Source organism: Acomys minous, assembly GCF_964271855.1.
Source record: "Acomys minous genome assembly, chromosome: 10".
Lineage (NCBI taxonomy): Eukaryota > Metazoa > Chordata > Mammalia > Rodentia > Muridae > Acomys > Acomys minous.
In genome coordinates this window covers 111,819,675-111,834,919 of record NC_140491.1, presented here as the reverse complement: position 1 = coordinate 111,834,919, position 15,245 = coordinate 111,819,675, and the positions used below count along the sequence as shown (strand labels likewise).

At 40.4% G+C, this 15,245-nt stretch overlaps 1 protein-coding gene across 4 annotated transcripts in view; it reads left to right on the top strand.

Moving 5' to 3' along the window:
* CCDC141 (coiled-coil domain containing 141) overlaps positions 1-15,245 on the top strand; it is a 160,796-nt gene that overhangs the window by 131,685 nt on the left and 13,866 nt on the right. For all 4 annotated transcript variants that reach the window (XM_084800292.1, XM_084800293.1, XM_084800291.1 and 1 more), the window contains 4 exons: positions 6,449-6,589; positions 7,666-7,860; positions 9,648-9,831; positions 14,038-14,150. In XM_084800292.1, the coding sequence (XP_084656418.1) occupies positions 6,449-6,589; positions 7,666-7,860; positions 9,648-9,831; positions 14,038-14,150 (633 nt within the window). The remainder of the gene's footprint in view (positions 1-6,448; positions 6,590-7,665; positions 7,861-9,647; positions 9,832-14,037; positions 14,151-15,245) is intronic.

Below are 15,245 nucleotides of genomic sequence, written 5' to 3'. Positions count from 1 at the left end.
GCCATATGCTAGATTTTCCAAACACCAAACTAGTGGCAAAATGATCAGAAAGAATATTTTTTGATGCCCCTTAGTAAAATAAAACAAAGATATGTCTCATTCTACTGTGTATCGTGACTGTGAGAGAGGAGACTAAGTTGATATTTCCATGATGGCAACATTTGGCATCCAGATGTGTTATTTGTTTAGACACGGGTATCTAGAATTTTCTATAAAATGAAGCAAAGCCAGGCAAGGTAGCACATGCCTGTTCTCCCAGCACTTGGGGGTTAAGGCAGAAAATACAGGAGTTCAAGGCCAGTTTTGGTTACAGAACAAGTTTGAGGTCAGTGTGGCCTATGTAAGACCTTACGCCAAAACAAAGAACAGATAATTGAAACTGAAGTATGTCAAGTGTTTTTATGATATAAACAAATGAATAATATTTTGTCAGGGAGTAAGAGCATACTTAACATCTAATTTTTTGTTAAGTTTTTGTTTTTGAGACAGGGTTTCTCTGTGTAGCCTTGGCTGTTCTGGACTCACTTTGTAGACCAGGCTGGCCTCGAACTCACAGAGATCTGCCTGCTTCTGCCTCCTGAGTGCTGGGATTGCAGGCATACACCACCACACCTGGCTTCATCTTTAACGTTGATCACAAAACAGTTTTAATCTCAGAGTGACCAAAGTAGTTCACAAAGATTCACAGACATGAGTTGCAATAGACTTTGGAGACAATCTGGTATAATTTCTTCATCTTTCATATATAAAAACGGAGGTCTCTGTGTGTGTGTGTGTGTGTGTGTGTGTGTGTGTGTGTGTGTGTGTGTGTGATCTTAGTACACTAGAAGACTGCAGAGCTTTCCTCTGTGTTTTGTTGCTTTCTTTGGGGGAGGGGGAAATGCGAGTCGAGACTCATCAGCTGCACATGAGCAGGATTGGCGTGTGGTTATCCAGAAGGAACTATCCATTCAGCACAGTCCCAGTCAACCATCTCAGATCCTGTTCTCCAATCTATTATAATGTGTATGAATGATCTGTCACAACTGACCTGATTCCAGAAAATGTTTTCTCTTGACTTTGCTGGAACTAACTCGGTGCCCTTCACTCAGGTCCTCACAGAAGGACTTTGTAGCTCAACGTAAAAGAATGGAAGCTGCTGTAGATGCAATTTTAAAAATAAGATGTGATTTTTCTTTAAAGATATGTAACAATGACTTTCGTGGTTCATTATCTTTGCATAGTTTTTATGCATAGTAAAGTTTTGAGAAAGTCGTTTTCTTCACGTTTACCCGTGAGAAGCACAACTGTCAAACTGCCAAATTTTATGGCAATTTTCCCACCCATTTCACACAAAGATACATTTGTATGCATAACTGCTCAATAGCACTTTGCATTTTCTTGCCTGGCCATTTGAATATATCATTAACACGCAAAACCTTCTAGAAATTTCCACAACCATACTACATTGCCTAGAAAAACCATTTGTTTATAATCTACACTTAGAAAGGTTATAGGCTAGTAGGAAACAAGTTTTCTTTTCGCAAGCTGACCAAAAAAAAATTGTTCTTATGTTTACATGATATTAATGAGGATTTATAACTTAAAGGCTCATTTTTGTGTCACAAACAATTACTTTGCTGGGAAGAATAGTGATGACAGAATCAGGCCACTATCCATTTTCTCAAAATAGGTTTTCTACACAGAAGCTTCCAGACGATTATATTACCTTACTCTGGAAAAGCTCCGCTAGGATAGCAACATCATCTCTATCAAGGAGTAAGAAGGAAAGGATTTAGCACATGCATTCCACATGTCAGGCACGAATTCCCCCCAAATTCTGTTGTAAATTTAGATGTATTTGTCATCTGAGAGCCACACATACAAACTGGATCAGAGGCAATAGATTATAATTGAGGACTGGTGCTTTCACATGACATGCAGTTAATAGCACAAAACCCACCTATCACCGTGCGGCACTTTGCCCCTGACAGAATGAGCATGGATAGCCATCCGTGGCAGGAAAACCACAGGACAGGTTTGCAGTGAGAACAAACCACCTGGGGGGCATCGCTGTGGAAAAAATGCACACAACAGTCATTGTTCCAATCTCTGACCCAATCTTGTTCTTTAAAAACATAGTAAATTGTCCTTGTCCAATGAATATGTTTAATATGACTACTGTGAGCCAGGCTGTAACACTACAGATGTCCACAGAAAACGTAAGAGTCTCGAGAAAATTAAAACCCACCCAGAGCATCCCAGCCATAGCTCAGCAGGCCCTGACCCAAATGCATTTGGGTGCCATGTATATGTGGACAGGAAAAAATCACAATTTGTTCAGAAAATGTTCATCTCGAAGGTCCAAATTTTTAAATTGCAGTGTTTGATGTCTGTAAAATGCCCTATAGGGTCTTCTGGAGGGTATAGATAACTCGCATTTAAAATTATAGTTACCGTCCCCCAAATAGAAAGAAGTTAGATGTATTGAATTCATTATGAAGATGGCAAACATTCAGGAGAATGCTTGTTGCTGAGACTGGCTGCTGCCTGCAATTAGGAACCGGTCTTTGCTCTCTGAGTTTTCCCACTTCCTGTTGCTACGCAGCTTGGAGCTTAGGAAGAGAAGCTCTGTGCTAACTGAATAGAAGGAGGCCCAAAAAGACTTCTCCAGAAGTCGGCCCAACACTGAGGCCCAATGCCCTCCATTAATAATATTTCCAGCGCCTCATCAGGATGAGATTTTGCGTCTTTGCGTGTCTTCGTTTCAGTTTCAAGCTTCTCTCGGAGCTGGTTATGTTGCAGCCTTCCATTACGGAAAATAAGCCTCGGAAGGCTTTCTCCTCAGGAGTGGGCCAACAGAGGGGAAAACATGGAGCTTGTGAAGTGGATGCTAGAGAAACAAAAACTGACTGCTCACTTCGGGTTTGGGGGTTTAGCCAGAAGTATGCCATAGTTCTAATGCAGGATTTACTTTGTAAATCCATTGCCTTGGCTTTAAATAGCCCATGTCCCTCACACCAGTTGGCTTTGCCAGCACAGACTTACACATAATACATTCTTGTGAAAGCTGCCTCAACCAGCTCAGACAAGACTAAGAATAGCAACCAGCGTAGCCTGTGAGGAGCCTCTTGCTCTTCTGTTTCCATAGATGTTTTCTCAGTCTTAGCTCTTCTTTCAGTGGTAAAATTATGAGAGGATAATTTTCGTAGTTTCTTAAAAAAAAAAAAAAAGACCAATTTTAAAATTTTAGTATTTTATTCTGATTATAGCCACATAAATTTAGCCTGCTTATTCCATGCATTCATGAGAGAGCTGAGCATGTACAAAGAGGGAAGAATCAAATTACTCACTGAAAAAAAATTCTGACATCCTAATACATAAATCTTACTATCGTGAATTTAGCATTTGTCCATGCAGCTTGGTGTGTGTGGCTACTTATGTGCTTGAGCCAGGCAGTTGCCTTAACCATCCCACCATTCTCTATTGTTGACAAGCTCGCTAAAGTTAGAAACAGCTGCACGGACAACGATCGCCCAGGCCAGTAACCATAGCACTCAGTTCCTTTACAGCCGTGATGCCAAGCTATGTGGGGATTAGATTAAGTTTTCATACCGGAATGTGCAGGTTAAGAAAAATGAGGCGGGGCTGGATTTGTTAATGCTAGAGGCACTTCGTCCATGCTCCCTTCTACTTGTGTGCAGAGAAGTCTTAGATTTGCATTGAGAAAGGTACAAGAGATTAGATTTTTGACTGGGTGTCCAGTGTGACCAAACAAGAGGAGCGCCAGCAACTGTGTGGAGAGAGCTCATGTGTCCGAATGAAGTGATCCAGTTTCACATACCCACAGCATCACGAATGTCCTTTGGCCTTATAAATCCTCTTCAGTGGAAACACATCCATGCTGGCCATGCAGAAACGAAGCCGTTCCTACCGCTCATAAGTCTGATGTTTCTTAACCCAGAGTAAAACTAGAAAGCTCATGGTTTAGACTGAATGTGTCCGGGCTTGGTCACTGTATGTGGTTCCTACAACTTTCAAGTAGATGGAAGCCTTCCTATTTGATGAAGCAGATAAAACGCTTTGGCTATCAAGTTGATGGCAAGACATCTCTCTTCCCGTAGACTAGTCTATGGTAATACCATGTTTCAGTAAACAGAGTAAGGTAGAAAATTGTGTTTTCCAGTGTATAGTTGCCAGTGAATGGACACCTTCATTCCTTCTGTATTGTTTATTACTGTATCTTATTCAATTTTATTTCGTATGTGCGTGAGGGCATGCTTGCATATGTGAGTACAGGCACTAGCGTGCCGCATTGTTTGTGTGCCAGTCAAAGGGCAATCGTGGATGTTAGCCATCCCCCACTACCTTGTTTGAGGCAGTCTCTGCGGCCGTCTACCCAGCTGTGTGTATCAGCCGAGCTGGCCCAGGACTCTACCTCTGCCTCTCTGCTCACCCTTGGGGACACTGCGATTTCAGGCACATGCTGCACTGCTTGGGTTTCCATGGTTTCTGGGGCTCTGAATTCAAGTTCTCACACTTCAGCAACATCAAGCTCTCAGCCCACAGAGCTGTTTCCCCAGCCCTTTTCTTGAATTTGTTATCTTCTTTGGTTAGCTTTCAAAGTACTGGGATTATAGGCATGCACTCTGGCACCCTAAATAATTTGGTGGGTAGTTTTGGCATAATATTGTAACATTACTCTGACTGTCTTGACCACTCTATGTGTGCTGCTCTGTGGTATTTAGTAAACACACTTTAGGGTGTAACCAACACATTCTCCATCAGCCCGCGTTTGTGATCATCTCAGAATGTCTCTACAGTTAAATAGTAACTTGGCACTGAAGGGGTTTTTTAGTAACAATCTCTGGCTGATTCACATATAATATCTCTTAACTTATAGTTGTAGATTAAAATTTAGGGATATAAAAAGATTTTACTTAGCCTTCTATTAATAACCCAGGATATAGTTTCTTTATATTTCAGCATTCTAAATATGCCTCATTTATCCCTTCCTGCTAGAATTAACACATGTGCATTAAAACATTAAGCATCACGGAATGTGGATTTCTTTATTGGCAGTTTCATAAATAGAGTAACCTAATAGGATATTTTAAATATTTTCTGCACTTCTGATGCCAAAATCGTTTTCAAACTCTGAAGTTACAGTTTTTTCCACCCTTCCTGGAGATTGTCATCTTATCTGTTAAAGTGGGCATCTCTACTTGGTTCTACCCACAGCCTAAAGCTAATATTCAGCAATGTCATTTTCTATGTAAAAATATCAATATTGGTTGAGTATATCCTATGCAAAAGTTATATAAGTATAGTAATTTCTACATAATCCGGTATGCCAGGGCCTTGCAGATGGTTCGTTCCAAGAAGGGTTTAGGATAACGCCAATGTTTTATTTCCACAATATGGAAAATTTGGAGTAAGCATTTTGAGAAAGCATACATTTTCTAGGACAGATGTATTTTTCTATATTATGAATCTAAAGTGTAACATGTGCATGGCTCTTTATACACTCTCAGGTAATTTGTTTGCTGTCATTGAAAAGAATTTTAATGTATTTTCTAGCTTTTTTTTTCTATCACTCAGATTTATCAACCATGACGTGATTCCTTCTTGTTGTAAAAGCTCCCATATAATCTTAGGTTTATGTTTTCTTTATGCTTACTTTTGATGATAATATAAAGTGAGAGTTGCCTAGCAGAATGCCTAGCCTTCATGAATATGCAGAAGCTAGGGAAAGTGGAATGTTCAAAAGCGCCAGGTTATTCAGACTCTTGGTGCATCGGAAAATGTGTACCATTTGCAAGACCATCATAATATGCCTTGTCTATGCACAAGTCAGCTCTGCCCTCAGTGGCGAGGATTCTTACTTGGCATTTTTAATTAGTTTGCTTTCATTTCAGAGTTAATGGTCTACATCTAAGAAGCAAAACTAACTAAAATTTGCTCATGGGAATAACTGTTGCTGGGCAAATAAAACTCCTTTCTCACCGAATTTCACATACTGTACTTAATATTCTAAAAGTCAACCCATCACTGACCTCTTCATCATGAACAGCTCCTTGGAGCCTTAATAATTGTTTATCCATAATGACTGAGAGAGTACCAGGATATGGAAGGATCAGGAACAATGCTAGCATCCAGAAAATGCGACAAGTGTTACATTTTATACCAAATTAATACAAATAAGAGCATTTGAGTTTGCAAAAGTTTATGTTCAAGATGTTAGACGTTTTCCTGCTTGGCAACCAATGGGATAGTTTATAACTATACTCAATTAAGAATCATACATCAGAAAGTACCCTCATTCATGGATAAATGTCCAAGTGGGAGATTTGGTTTTGATTGAAATTACTCTGAACATAATCTTTCAATTATGAGTATTTGAAAATGTTTAGATACTTTGATTCATAAAACTTAATGGAATTATAATTTTATTTTTATTAAATTGTAGCTCAAAGAGTCATTCAAAGATATAAAAAAGAAATTCAACAATCTTAAGTTTAATTACTCCAAGAAAAATGAAAAATCTCGGAACCTAAAGACTCTTCAATATCAAATCCAACAAGTTGATACATATGCTGAAAAAATTCAGGTAATGAGAAAGTAGTATGTGTGTATGCATGCGTGTGTTCGTGTGTGTGTGTGTGTGTGTGTGTGTGTGTGTGTGTGTGTGTAGTTATATAATTAGTGAAAAATAATTTTCTCTTCAAAAATAGCAACTTTATTTTCTATAATACAAACTTGGCTTTCCTGGAAATGTTTTAGTTCTTTGTTTGATATCCAGTCATGTGATGCTGATTTTAAACAGATTAACTTACAGAAAAGAGTTTGTGGTGTGATATATGGCCACATTCTACACAGAGAACAATTTCTGTTGTCTGAAATCAAGTGCACCTCTATTCTGAAAGCTTTCTAGCTTATTCATTTTTCAAATATCAAGTTATTTCTAATGGACACATGAAAACAGAAGAAATATATGAACTTTGAGAGTACCATGTTATAGTCTAGTGAATGCAAATGTTGCATATTATTTAAAGCAGGTGAGAACTACATCTATAAATTATCATAGTTTATTCTAAATACACTCTATATGCTTGCATTTGACTATCACCATCACCACCATCTGTGGTGACCTGCTGCTGGCTGCAGCAATACATCTGGGTACCAATGGTGTATGGTGAGATGTATGTGCTGAGTCAGCACTGGAATAGTTTCTGCCAAACACACAGGCCCGTGCATTTCCACACGTCCCCATCACACGTCCATGATAGTGTACACATGTGCCTTGTGTGCCCTCCACCCTCTTTCCTTCCTTGTCCCCACATGTACCCAAAGCACCCACAGATTCTGGAGCTCCTGATAACTCTCTCCCTCTGCACTCCACCCTACACACACACACGTGTGTGTGTGTGTGTGTGTGTGTGTGTGTGTGTGTGTGTGTACGTGTGTGTGATCCAGATTATTTCTAGATTTTTTTCTCTTTATTTCCAAATACTGAATAAAATATCTGAGATAAAACATATTCTTTCCAAAGTATGTTTACAGTGATAATTCTAAGATATCAGAATGCTGGAAATTGACAAGATTTTCCAAGTTATTCTGTTTTACCACTAACATTATGAGTAAGAATATAATTTCCTTTTAAAACACCTTTACCACCCCTTACAGGCTTTGAGGAAGAAGATGGAAAAAGTTAATAATAAGACACCAGATTCATTCTTAAGTTACCCAAGTGATAAAGCCAACATCCTGTTGGGAGCCATGGATGACTTGAAAAAGCATGTGGATGATTTTGACAAAGTTGTCACAGATTACAAGATGAATTTGGACCTGACTGAGCATCTTCAGGAAGTAATAGAAGAGGTACTTTCTTCTTGTAATCGTATTCTTGCTGGGATGCTGCATCAGAAAGCATTTTTCCCGAGTGTGGGGGAGAACTCTTTAGTCCCCATAGTTAGAGGCTGACGATCGCAAGCTCATATACAGTTTAGGCTCCGTAGTAAGACACAACCTCAGAAAAAAAAAATCTTGCTTCTTTTAAAAAATATATTTAGTGTTAGTTATTGCTGTCATGAGAGTGCGGGTCACGCTCCTCTTTATTATCGTTTTTAGAGTAATTCCCTACAGTTGAACGGCCTGGTCGGAGGGAATGAGTGACACCAGGATTTTGTTTTTCTGCACTGTCTAGTTGCTTTTTGGAAAGCTTTGGTTTATTTACTCCTCCCAATCCTTTTATAACCTCGATTTAATCTGTTTAACCATTGATACTACAATCACTGCGGGAAATCTGTGTAAGCACTCAAGTGGGATGTTTATTTCACAACACTGGAAAACGTCTCAGAATAAGCTGATACTGGGGTATCTTGGTGCTTCATGACTGGTGTTGTAACCTTCGTTACTGTGAAGGGGGTAGTGGTTGTCCACCTGTAACACACGAAAGTTGACAACGTCAGGTCATTGCCTCATATTTGCATCAGAGAAAGAACACCTGAGGGTCTTGAGTGTTCTTTGTTGCCTAGTACTCTGGCATACAAACTATCTTTCTTTACTGCTAATACAGTCGAGTGTTAGGACTTAATACCACATTATGAAGGATACGATTATTCTGCGATGCATGATGCACAGGTTTGCTGAAGCTTCTTGGCACTTACTTAGCACTAGCTTGTCACAGAGTCCCGTTTTGCTATTTTTTACCCAGTACAAATGTCTCTGGCCTGGAGCAGACATTCCTCTTGTCACAGTTACTTATTTTTAGTGAAAAAATTGCTCCATGCCTCCACTGTGTTTTGAAATAATGACTAGATTCTTTTTCACAAAGGTAGAATTCTACTCTTTGGATGATAGTTCCTTGATCCATACCTAGATTTCATTCTTTTTTATTTCTTAAATATAAATTTATATTATTACATATATATACACAATAAACTACCTACAGCAAGAAGAATCATGAAACAATCAGAAATTATATAAATGTTACATTCTTAGTGTTTTTTGGCTATTTGTATTTGGCAGCCTTGAAGACAACATCTTTCCTGTCTTGGTGTGTCTAAAATTCTGAATATAAATCAATATCTATCATATCTCAACTTTATCAACTTAAAACATCTATCTAGGTCTAAAAAATATCTTAACCCCTAAACAACCAAACTTCATTGTAAGACTAAACTATCCGGTCTTCAACCCCATCAGAGACTTTAGAAGGAATAAAATTGATTGCCCAAGTATACAGGGAGTGCAGGTTAGCAGCTTCCCAAATGAGAAAATGACAGAGACAGTTTGCTACCTGATCAGTCACCCAAAGCTAAGAAAAGAATTTTTCTTGCGGATTACCAGCAGTGTAGTTGATTATGCTGAATTTTAAGTATTAGCCACACACAGTTTGACCTCTTTTTAGTGACCAAAAGACAAATCTAGGAAGGCAGGAGAACCAAAGCTCTTTCCATACTTTTGATTTCTAATTTTATTTGTGTATATTACTTTAATTATGCTTTTAAAATATGCGCCTTGGGTCTCTAAGTGAAAAGGTACATGACTGTGCACTGATAGTTTGTCAACATGACTTTAGGACTAGATCAACATAAAGCTTGATCTGCCATAGGTCATCCAGAAGAACACATGTCTGTACTCTGTCTTCTTCCATTTTAATGTAGTGTAACTTTTGGTATGATGATGCAAGCGCCACAGTTGTACGAGTTGGAAAGTATTCCATGGAGTGCCAAACCAAGGATGCTGTGGAAATCCTCCACAGGCAGTTCAATAAGTTTATTACTCCCTCGGTGCCTCAGCAAGAAGAAAGGATTCAGGAGGTCATCGACCTTGCCCAGCACTTGTATGGTGAGCTCCTGCGTGACAGTCGGTGATTTGCCACTGAACTTATCTATGCTGGACCTACTCCAGCAGGAAGCAGGCCAGGGTCCTCACTATCCCTACCTATCCCGAGAAAGGTCTCAAGATTCATCCTACACCCAGAAAAAGTCAGCAGTAGGGTGTAGAGGGCAGAGCTGCCACAGCAGGCAGGGACGCCTGCTCTTAAACTATCTCATATCATCCCCCCTTTTCTGTTCACTTTGTATTCCAGCCTCTCTATTCTCTAGGGCAAGGAAACCAGAGCCACACTCTATAGGCATGAGTGTAAGGCCCCTAGAGTGATTCTCTGAGCTTAAGATTCGGCGATAGTTGGTGCGAAGCTTCCCCTAACGGTTTTCATCCTCTTGTTTCCACGAAGTTTAATTTGTGGGTCTGAGAACTGGCTGGAGAACTCGCCTTCATCTTCCCCTCACTTGTAAGCAAATGGGAGAGCTCTGTCACCTCACGGCCGCTTTCTTTCCCTCCATGAGGAGGGACGAGAAGGAGAAGCCAAGTGCTTCTGCCTAAAAGAGGTCCCTGGATGACAACAGCGCTTGAGGGCTCTAAGAGAGCAGGTCTATGGATTGTCTGATGTGGTTCCAGTGAGATGAAGGGAAATCCCAAGTGGCCAGGCAAAGGCAACCAAGAGGAAGACATCAGCAGGTGCTTCAGAAGCATGCTCTGGCTGCCCCAGACGCTGCTCCAGGCAGGCGTTCCGTCCAGAGCATGCAGGCCTTCTCCCAGATAAATGAAAAATGCTTAGCAACATGAACTGCACTGCCTAATAGGAAATCCTTGAGAATAAATTGTTCGTTATTTTACAAAGGAAATTAGTAGAAATAACACACAGTGGAATATAGCTGGAAAGCTATTGAAATAAAACTGATGTCTCACTCTTGCCGTTATGTAAGTGTGCTATAAAGGAAGTCTTTTTGTTTGTTTTTGTTTTTTGTTTTGTTTGTTTGTTCTTTGAGACAGGGTTTTTCTGTGTAGCGTTGGCTGTCCTGGACTCACTTTGTAGAACAAGCTGGCCTCAAACTCAGAGGTCCACCTGTCTCTGCCTCCCTGAGTGTTGGGATTATAGGCGTGCGCCACCGTGCCTGGCTTACAGAGGAAGTCTTAAGGGCATCTAAACACTGTCCATGTCTGTCTCTGTTTTACTTTCCACTCCTCTGTCCTTTTTCTTTGCGGGTGGGTGAGGGGAGAACATAACACACTTCATTACAGTGACTATTCAATGCCAAGATGTGATAAGCACTCACAAAGATACCAAAAAATCATCTATAACCTTGCAGAGTTCTGTGTCCTGTCTTTTGGGTGTTCTAGACATTATTGTTAATTAGTACATGCATTAGTAAGTTGTTATTTGGATTACTCGAATATAATCTCCATGCTTTCATGTAAAACCTTGCCTGTTAACTCGAACATCATAGCACATAACGGGGACTCAATAAGTATTACAGGAATAATTGAATACTATGATTTAAAATATGGATTTTGTGAGTATTGTCTATTTATTGTGGAATCTACACAGCTTTTAAAATTTGTGTGTGTGTGTGTGTGTGTGTGTGTGTGTGTGTGTGTGTGTGTGTGTCCTGCACAGGCCACCGTGCACAGTTAGAGGTCAGAGGACAAATTGCAGAATCAGGGCTCTCCTTCCACCGTGTGTGACCTGGAAAATCGAACTCAGGTCCCCAGACTTGCCAGCAAGCACCATAATTCCCAATTGAGATAGCTCACCAGACCAAGAAGCTATACATCTTTTAAACTGCACTACACAATTACTCTAAGAATATGAAATAAATTCTTGCAGACAATTAAAGCATTACTGAACCCTAAACTCTTAAATTTTACATTTATGGGGGTGGCAGTGTAAAGAGAACCCTAAACTCTTAAATTTTACATTTATGGGGGTGGCAGTGTAAAGAGAACCCTGAACTCTTAAATTTTACATTTATGGGGGTGGCAGTGTAAAGAGAACCCTGAACTCTTAAATTTTACATTTATGGGGGTGGCAGTGTAAAGAGATGGGTGCCATGATGAACACGGAGAGATCAGAGGACACCCTCTGTGAGCTGGTTCTCTCCCTCCATCACATAGACCTCAGTGTTCTAACTCAAGTCACCAGGCCTGAAAGCATCTGGCCAGTCAGAGTCCAGCCTTTCAACACAGATAAATGTATTTTAGAAACTAATCATGGGTGCATATCATGCATCAGGAAGTGTCTGCATTGCTTATGTAAAAACAAAGAACGGTGTTCCTGCCGCCAGGAAGCATGATCTGGGCCTCACAGACATCACGTAGCTAATGCTTGACTTTTGTTACGTGTATCATTTTCATCTTCTGTTACTGGTGTTAGGGATTGAATTTGGGGCTGGTCATAGTTAGTTTTTGTCAGTTTAATACAAACCTAGGCATACTTGGCAAGATGGATTCTCAGGAATAATTGCCTCCATCAGATTTGCCTGTAGGCATATCTGTGGGGTGTTGTATTGATTGCTGATTGATCTTAGAGCACCAAGCTCACCATGACAGTGCCATTCCTACACAGGGGAGCCTGTATTGGATAAGAAAGGGAACTGAGAACGCTAGGCAAGTCAACCTGTTAGCATCACTCCCTCATGGTCTCTGATTCAGTTCCTGCCTCCGGGTTCCTGCCTTGGCTTCCCTTGATGATGGATGACTGTAAACAATAAGCTGAAACACACCCTGCCCCCTCAAGGTGCTTTTTGGCCAGTATTTTACTAAGGAAACAGACAAAGGAAACTAGGATGGGGCCTCACAGACATGAAGCAAGCACGCAGCCATCGGCCAGCATCCATAGCCCAGAATGAGTGGCCTCTTATAAGACGCGTGCGTTTTCAGCTGTTGCTGGGGTTTAGATTGGACTTGGTGGGGCATGCCTCTTGAGCTGCCTGATTTCTTCTGGATCCTGAGCCCTCCTCAGATCCATTTGTCTAGGTTTGCTTTTGTTTCCTGCACTTTCAGGGCCTCACCTGAATGTCCTCACTCAAATTCACATTTCTAGTGCTTTCTTCTAGTAGCTTTGAAATTCCAGATCTCAAGTTTCACCCTTTAATCTCTTTCAAATTGATTTTTTTTTAATTTATAAACTGGGAAGGGATGGTGGTTGAGTCCCAGTCTTCTATGTTTTATATATATTTATGTACATATAATATATAAATATATATGTTAATGTAGGAATTTCCGAGCATAGATCTATTGTCTCAGAGAATTACAATTATACATATTTGGGGCAGACAGATTCAAATCAGAAGATGGAGAGCCTCGCATGCCATCCTGGGAAATATACATTCTCTAAGCGATGATTAATTTCTGAGTGTCCTGGGTAGAAATCCTGATTAGTACTGAGTTTTAAGAGCATTAATATAACAACATTATTTAGGCTCTGTAACAGTGACACTGGCGCAGCAGATGCAATCCTTATTTTGGGAATCCTGGCCTGATGAGCTTTTCGTTGCTGTGACAGAATACCTGGCTCGGGGTTTCAGAGACATCATTCTGTGCTCGACTTCTTCCACTTCTTTGGGCTTAGAAGTTGGGTAGAAAATTATGGCAACAAGAACATATAACAGAGAAGGTGTCTCCCGTCACAGCAGCCAGAAAACAGAGGGTGACAGAGAAGAGTCTAGGTGCAAGACATTCCGTCAAAGACATAGCCCCCACGCAGCCCGGTTCATCTAATCACCCCCCCCCCACTTTCCACAGGATCTACTACCAACCAAGAGTCGATTCAATTATTAACTAGTCAATAAACCAACCCATTGTTTAAGCCAGAGGGTTCATGTTCCTTCTTAGCACTGAGGACCAAACCTTCAATGTGCAAGGCTTACTTTGATATCTGGCCATGGTGGTGCATGCCTATAATCCCAGCACTTAGGAAATGGATGTTATATAGTGAGTTTAAGGCCAGCCTGGGCTACATGAGACCATGTCCCAACCCTTCATCCATCTCAGTCCCCTACCCTGTATCCAAATATATCTAAGCTCTAACACCTGGCTTTTAAAATCTGCCTGCATTCATGGATTTGTCTGCTCTATGTGTGTTTGCTAGGAGCTTATGATCCACCAGCATTTACAAAAGACACTCAGGAGACAGATTAACGTCTGGTTCTTTATATTTTTCTGTTAAAAATTCCCTTTACATGTAGGTTTACCTTTGCTCCTTCCCAGGTTTAGAAGAAGGGCAAAAATATGCTGAGAAGATTGTCACGAGGCACAAGGAGATTCTCGAATCTATTACTGAATTATGTGCATCTCTCATGGAGCTTAAAGAAAAGCTGGCGGTAATTTTTTTTCCTTCTAGAATATGCATTATCAAGTGATATAAATAAAAACGTGTTAATCAAATGTCTTTTGGTACAGAGATGTTCTACTACAAATTCCCAAGAGAGACAACATGCACATTTGTTTCACAGCATTCTAACATAATTATCTGGGGGTTTGTGATAATTAATCCTGTTCCTTTTCCATTACTGCAGAGAAAAATATTGCTGGGAATGAGAGCTTAATACAATTAAGGTGTCTTACTTACAATTCCATGGATCATATCCTAGTGGATAACTTGTTCTGTTAAAACCAAAGGAAAGGTTATACTAAGAAATCTTACGTTTGCGTTCATAAACAATAGATGTAATGGTTTTTGTTCCTCCACATTATGGCACCAAAGAAAATAACACTAATATTCAGGTATTGTGTTTATTGAGCCTCTAGCATTATGGAGATATTAAGCTAGCCACCACAATCTTCCTGGAATCAAAATAAAATGATAGTTAAAAACAGTGGAAATACTTACGGCAGAAAGAAACCAGCTAAAGGAAAAGTATGTTGTCATCCTCAAAATTGTTTTGGTTGATGCAGTTTTTACAATTTGATAGGGGGGATGGCTTAGGCTAATAGTTCTATCATGAAGAACATAAGCTCACCAGGCATGGTGGTGCACACCTTTAATCCCAGCACTTGGGAGGCACAGGCAGGAGGATCACTGAGAGTTCGAAACCAGCCGGGTCGACAAAGTGAGTCTAGGACAACCATGGCTACACAGATAAACCCTGTCGTGAAAAAAACAAAAAACAAGTCTCTTCTTGGTAGCCTGCTATCCTTCCTCTGAGTGCCACCAGGTCTCCCCATTCAGGGGACGTGGTCAAATATGGGGCACCAGATTATGTGTGAAAGTCAGACCCCACTCTCCACTCAACTGTGGAGAATGTTCTGTCCATTGGCTAGATCTGGGTAGGGGTTTAAAGTTTATGGCCTGTATTGTCCTTGGCTGGTACCATAGTTTGGGCAGGACCCCTGGGCCCAAATCTGCCTATCATAATGTTCTTCTTGTAGGTTTTTAGGATCCTCTGGATCCTTCAACTTTGCCATTCTCCCATGCT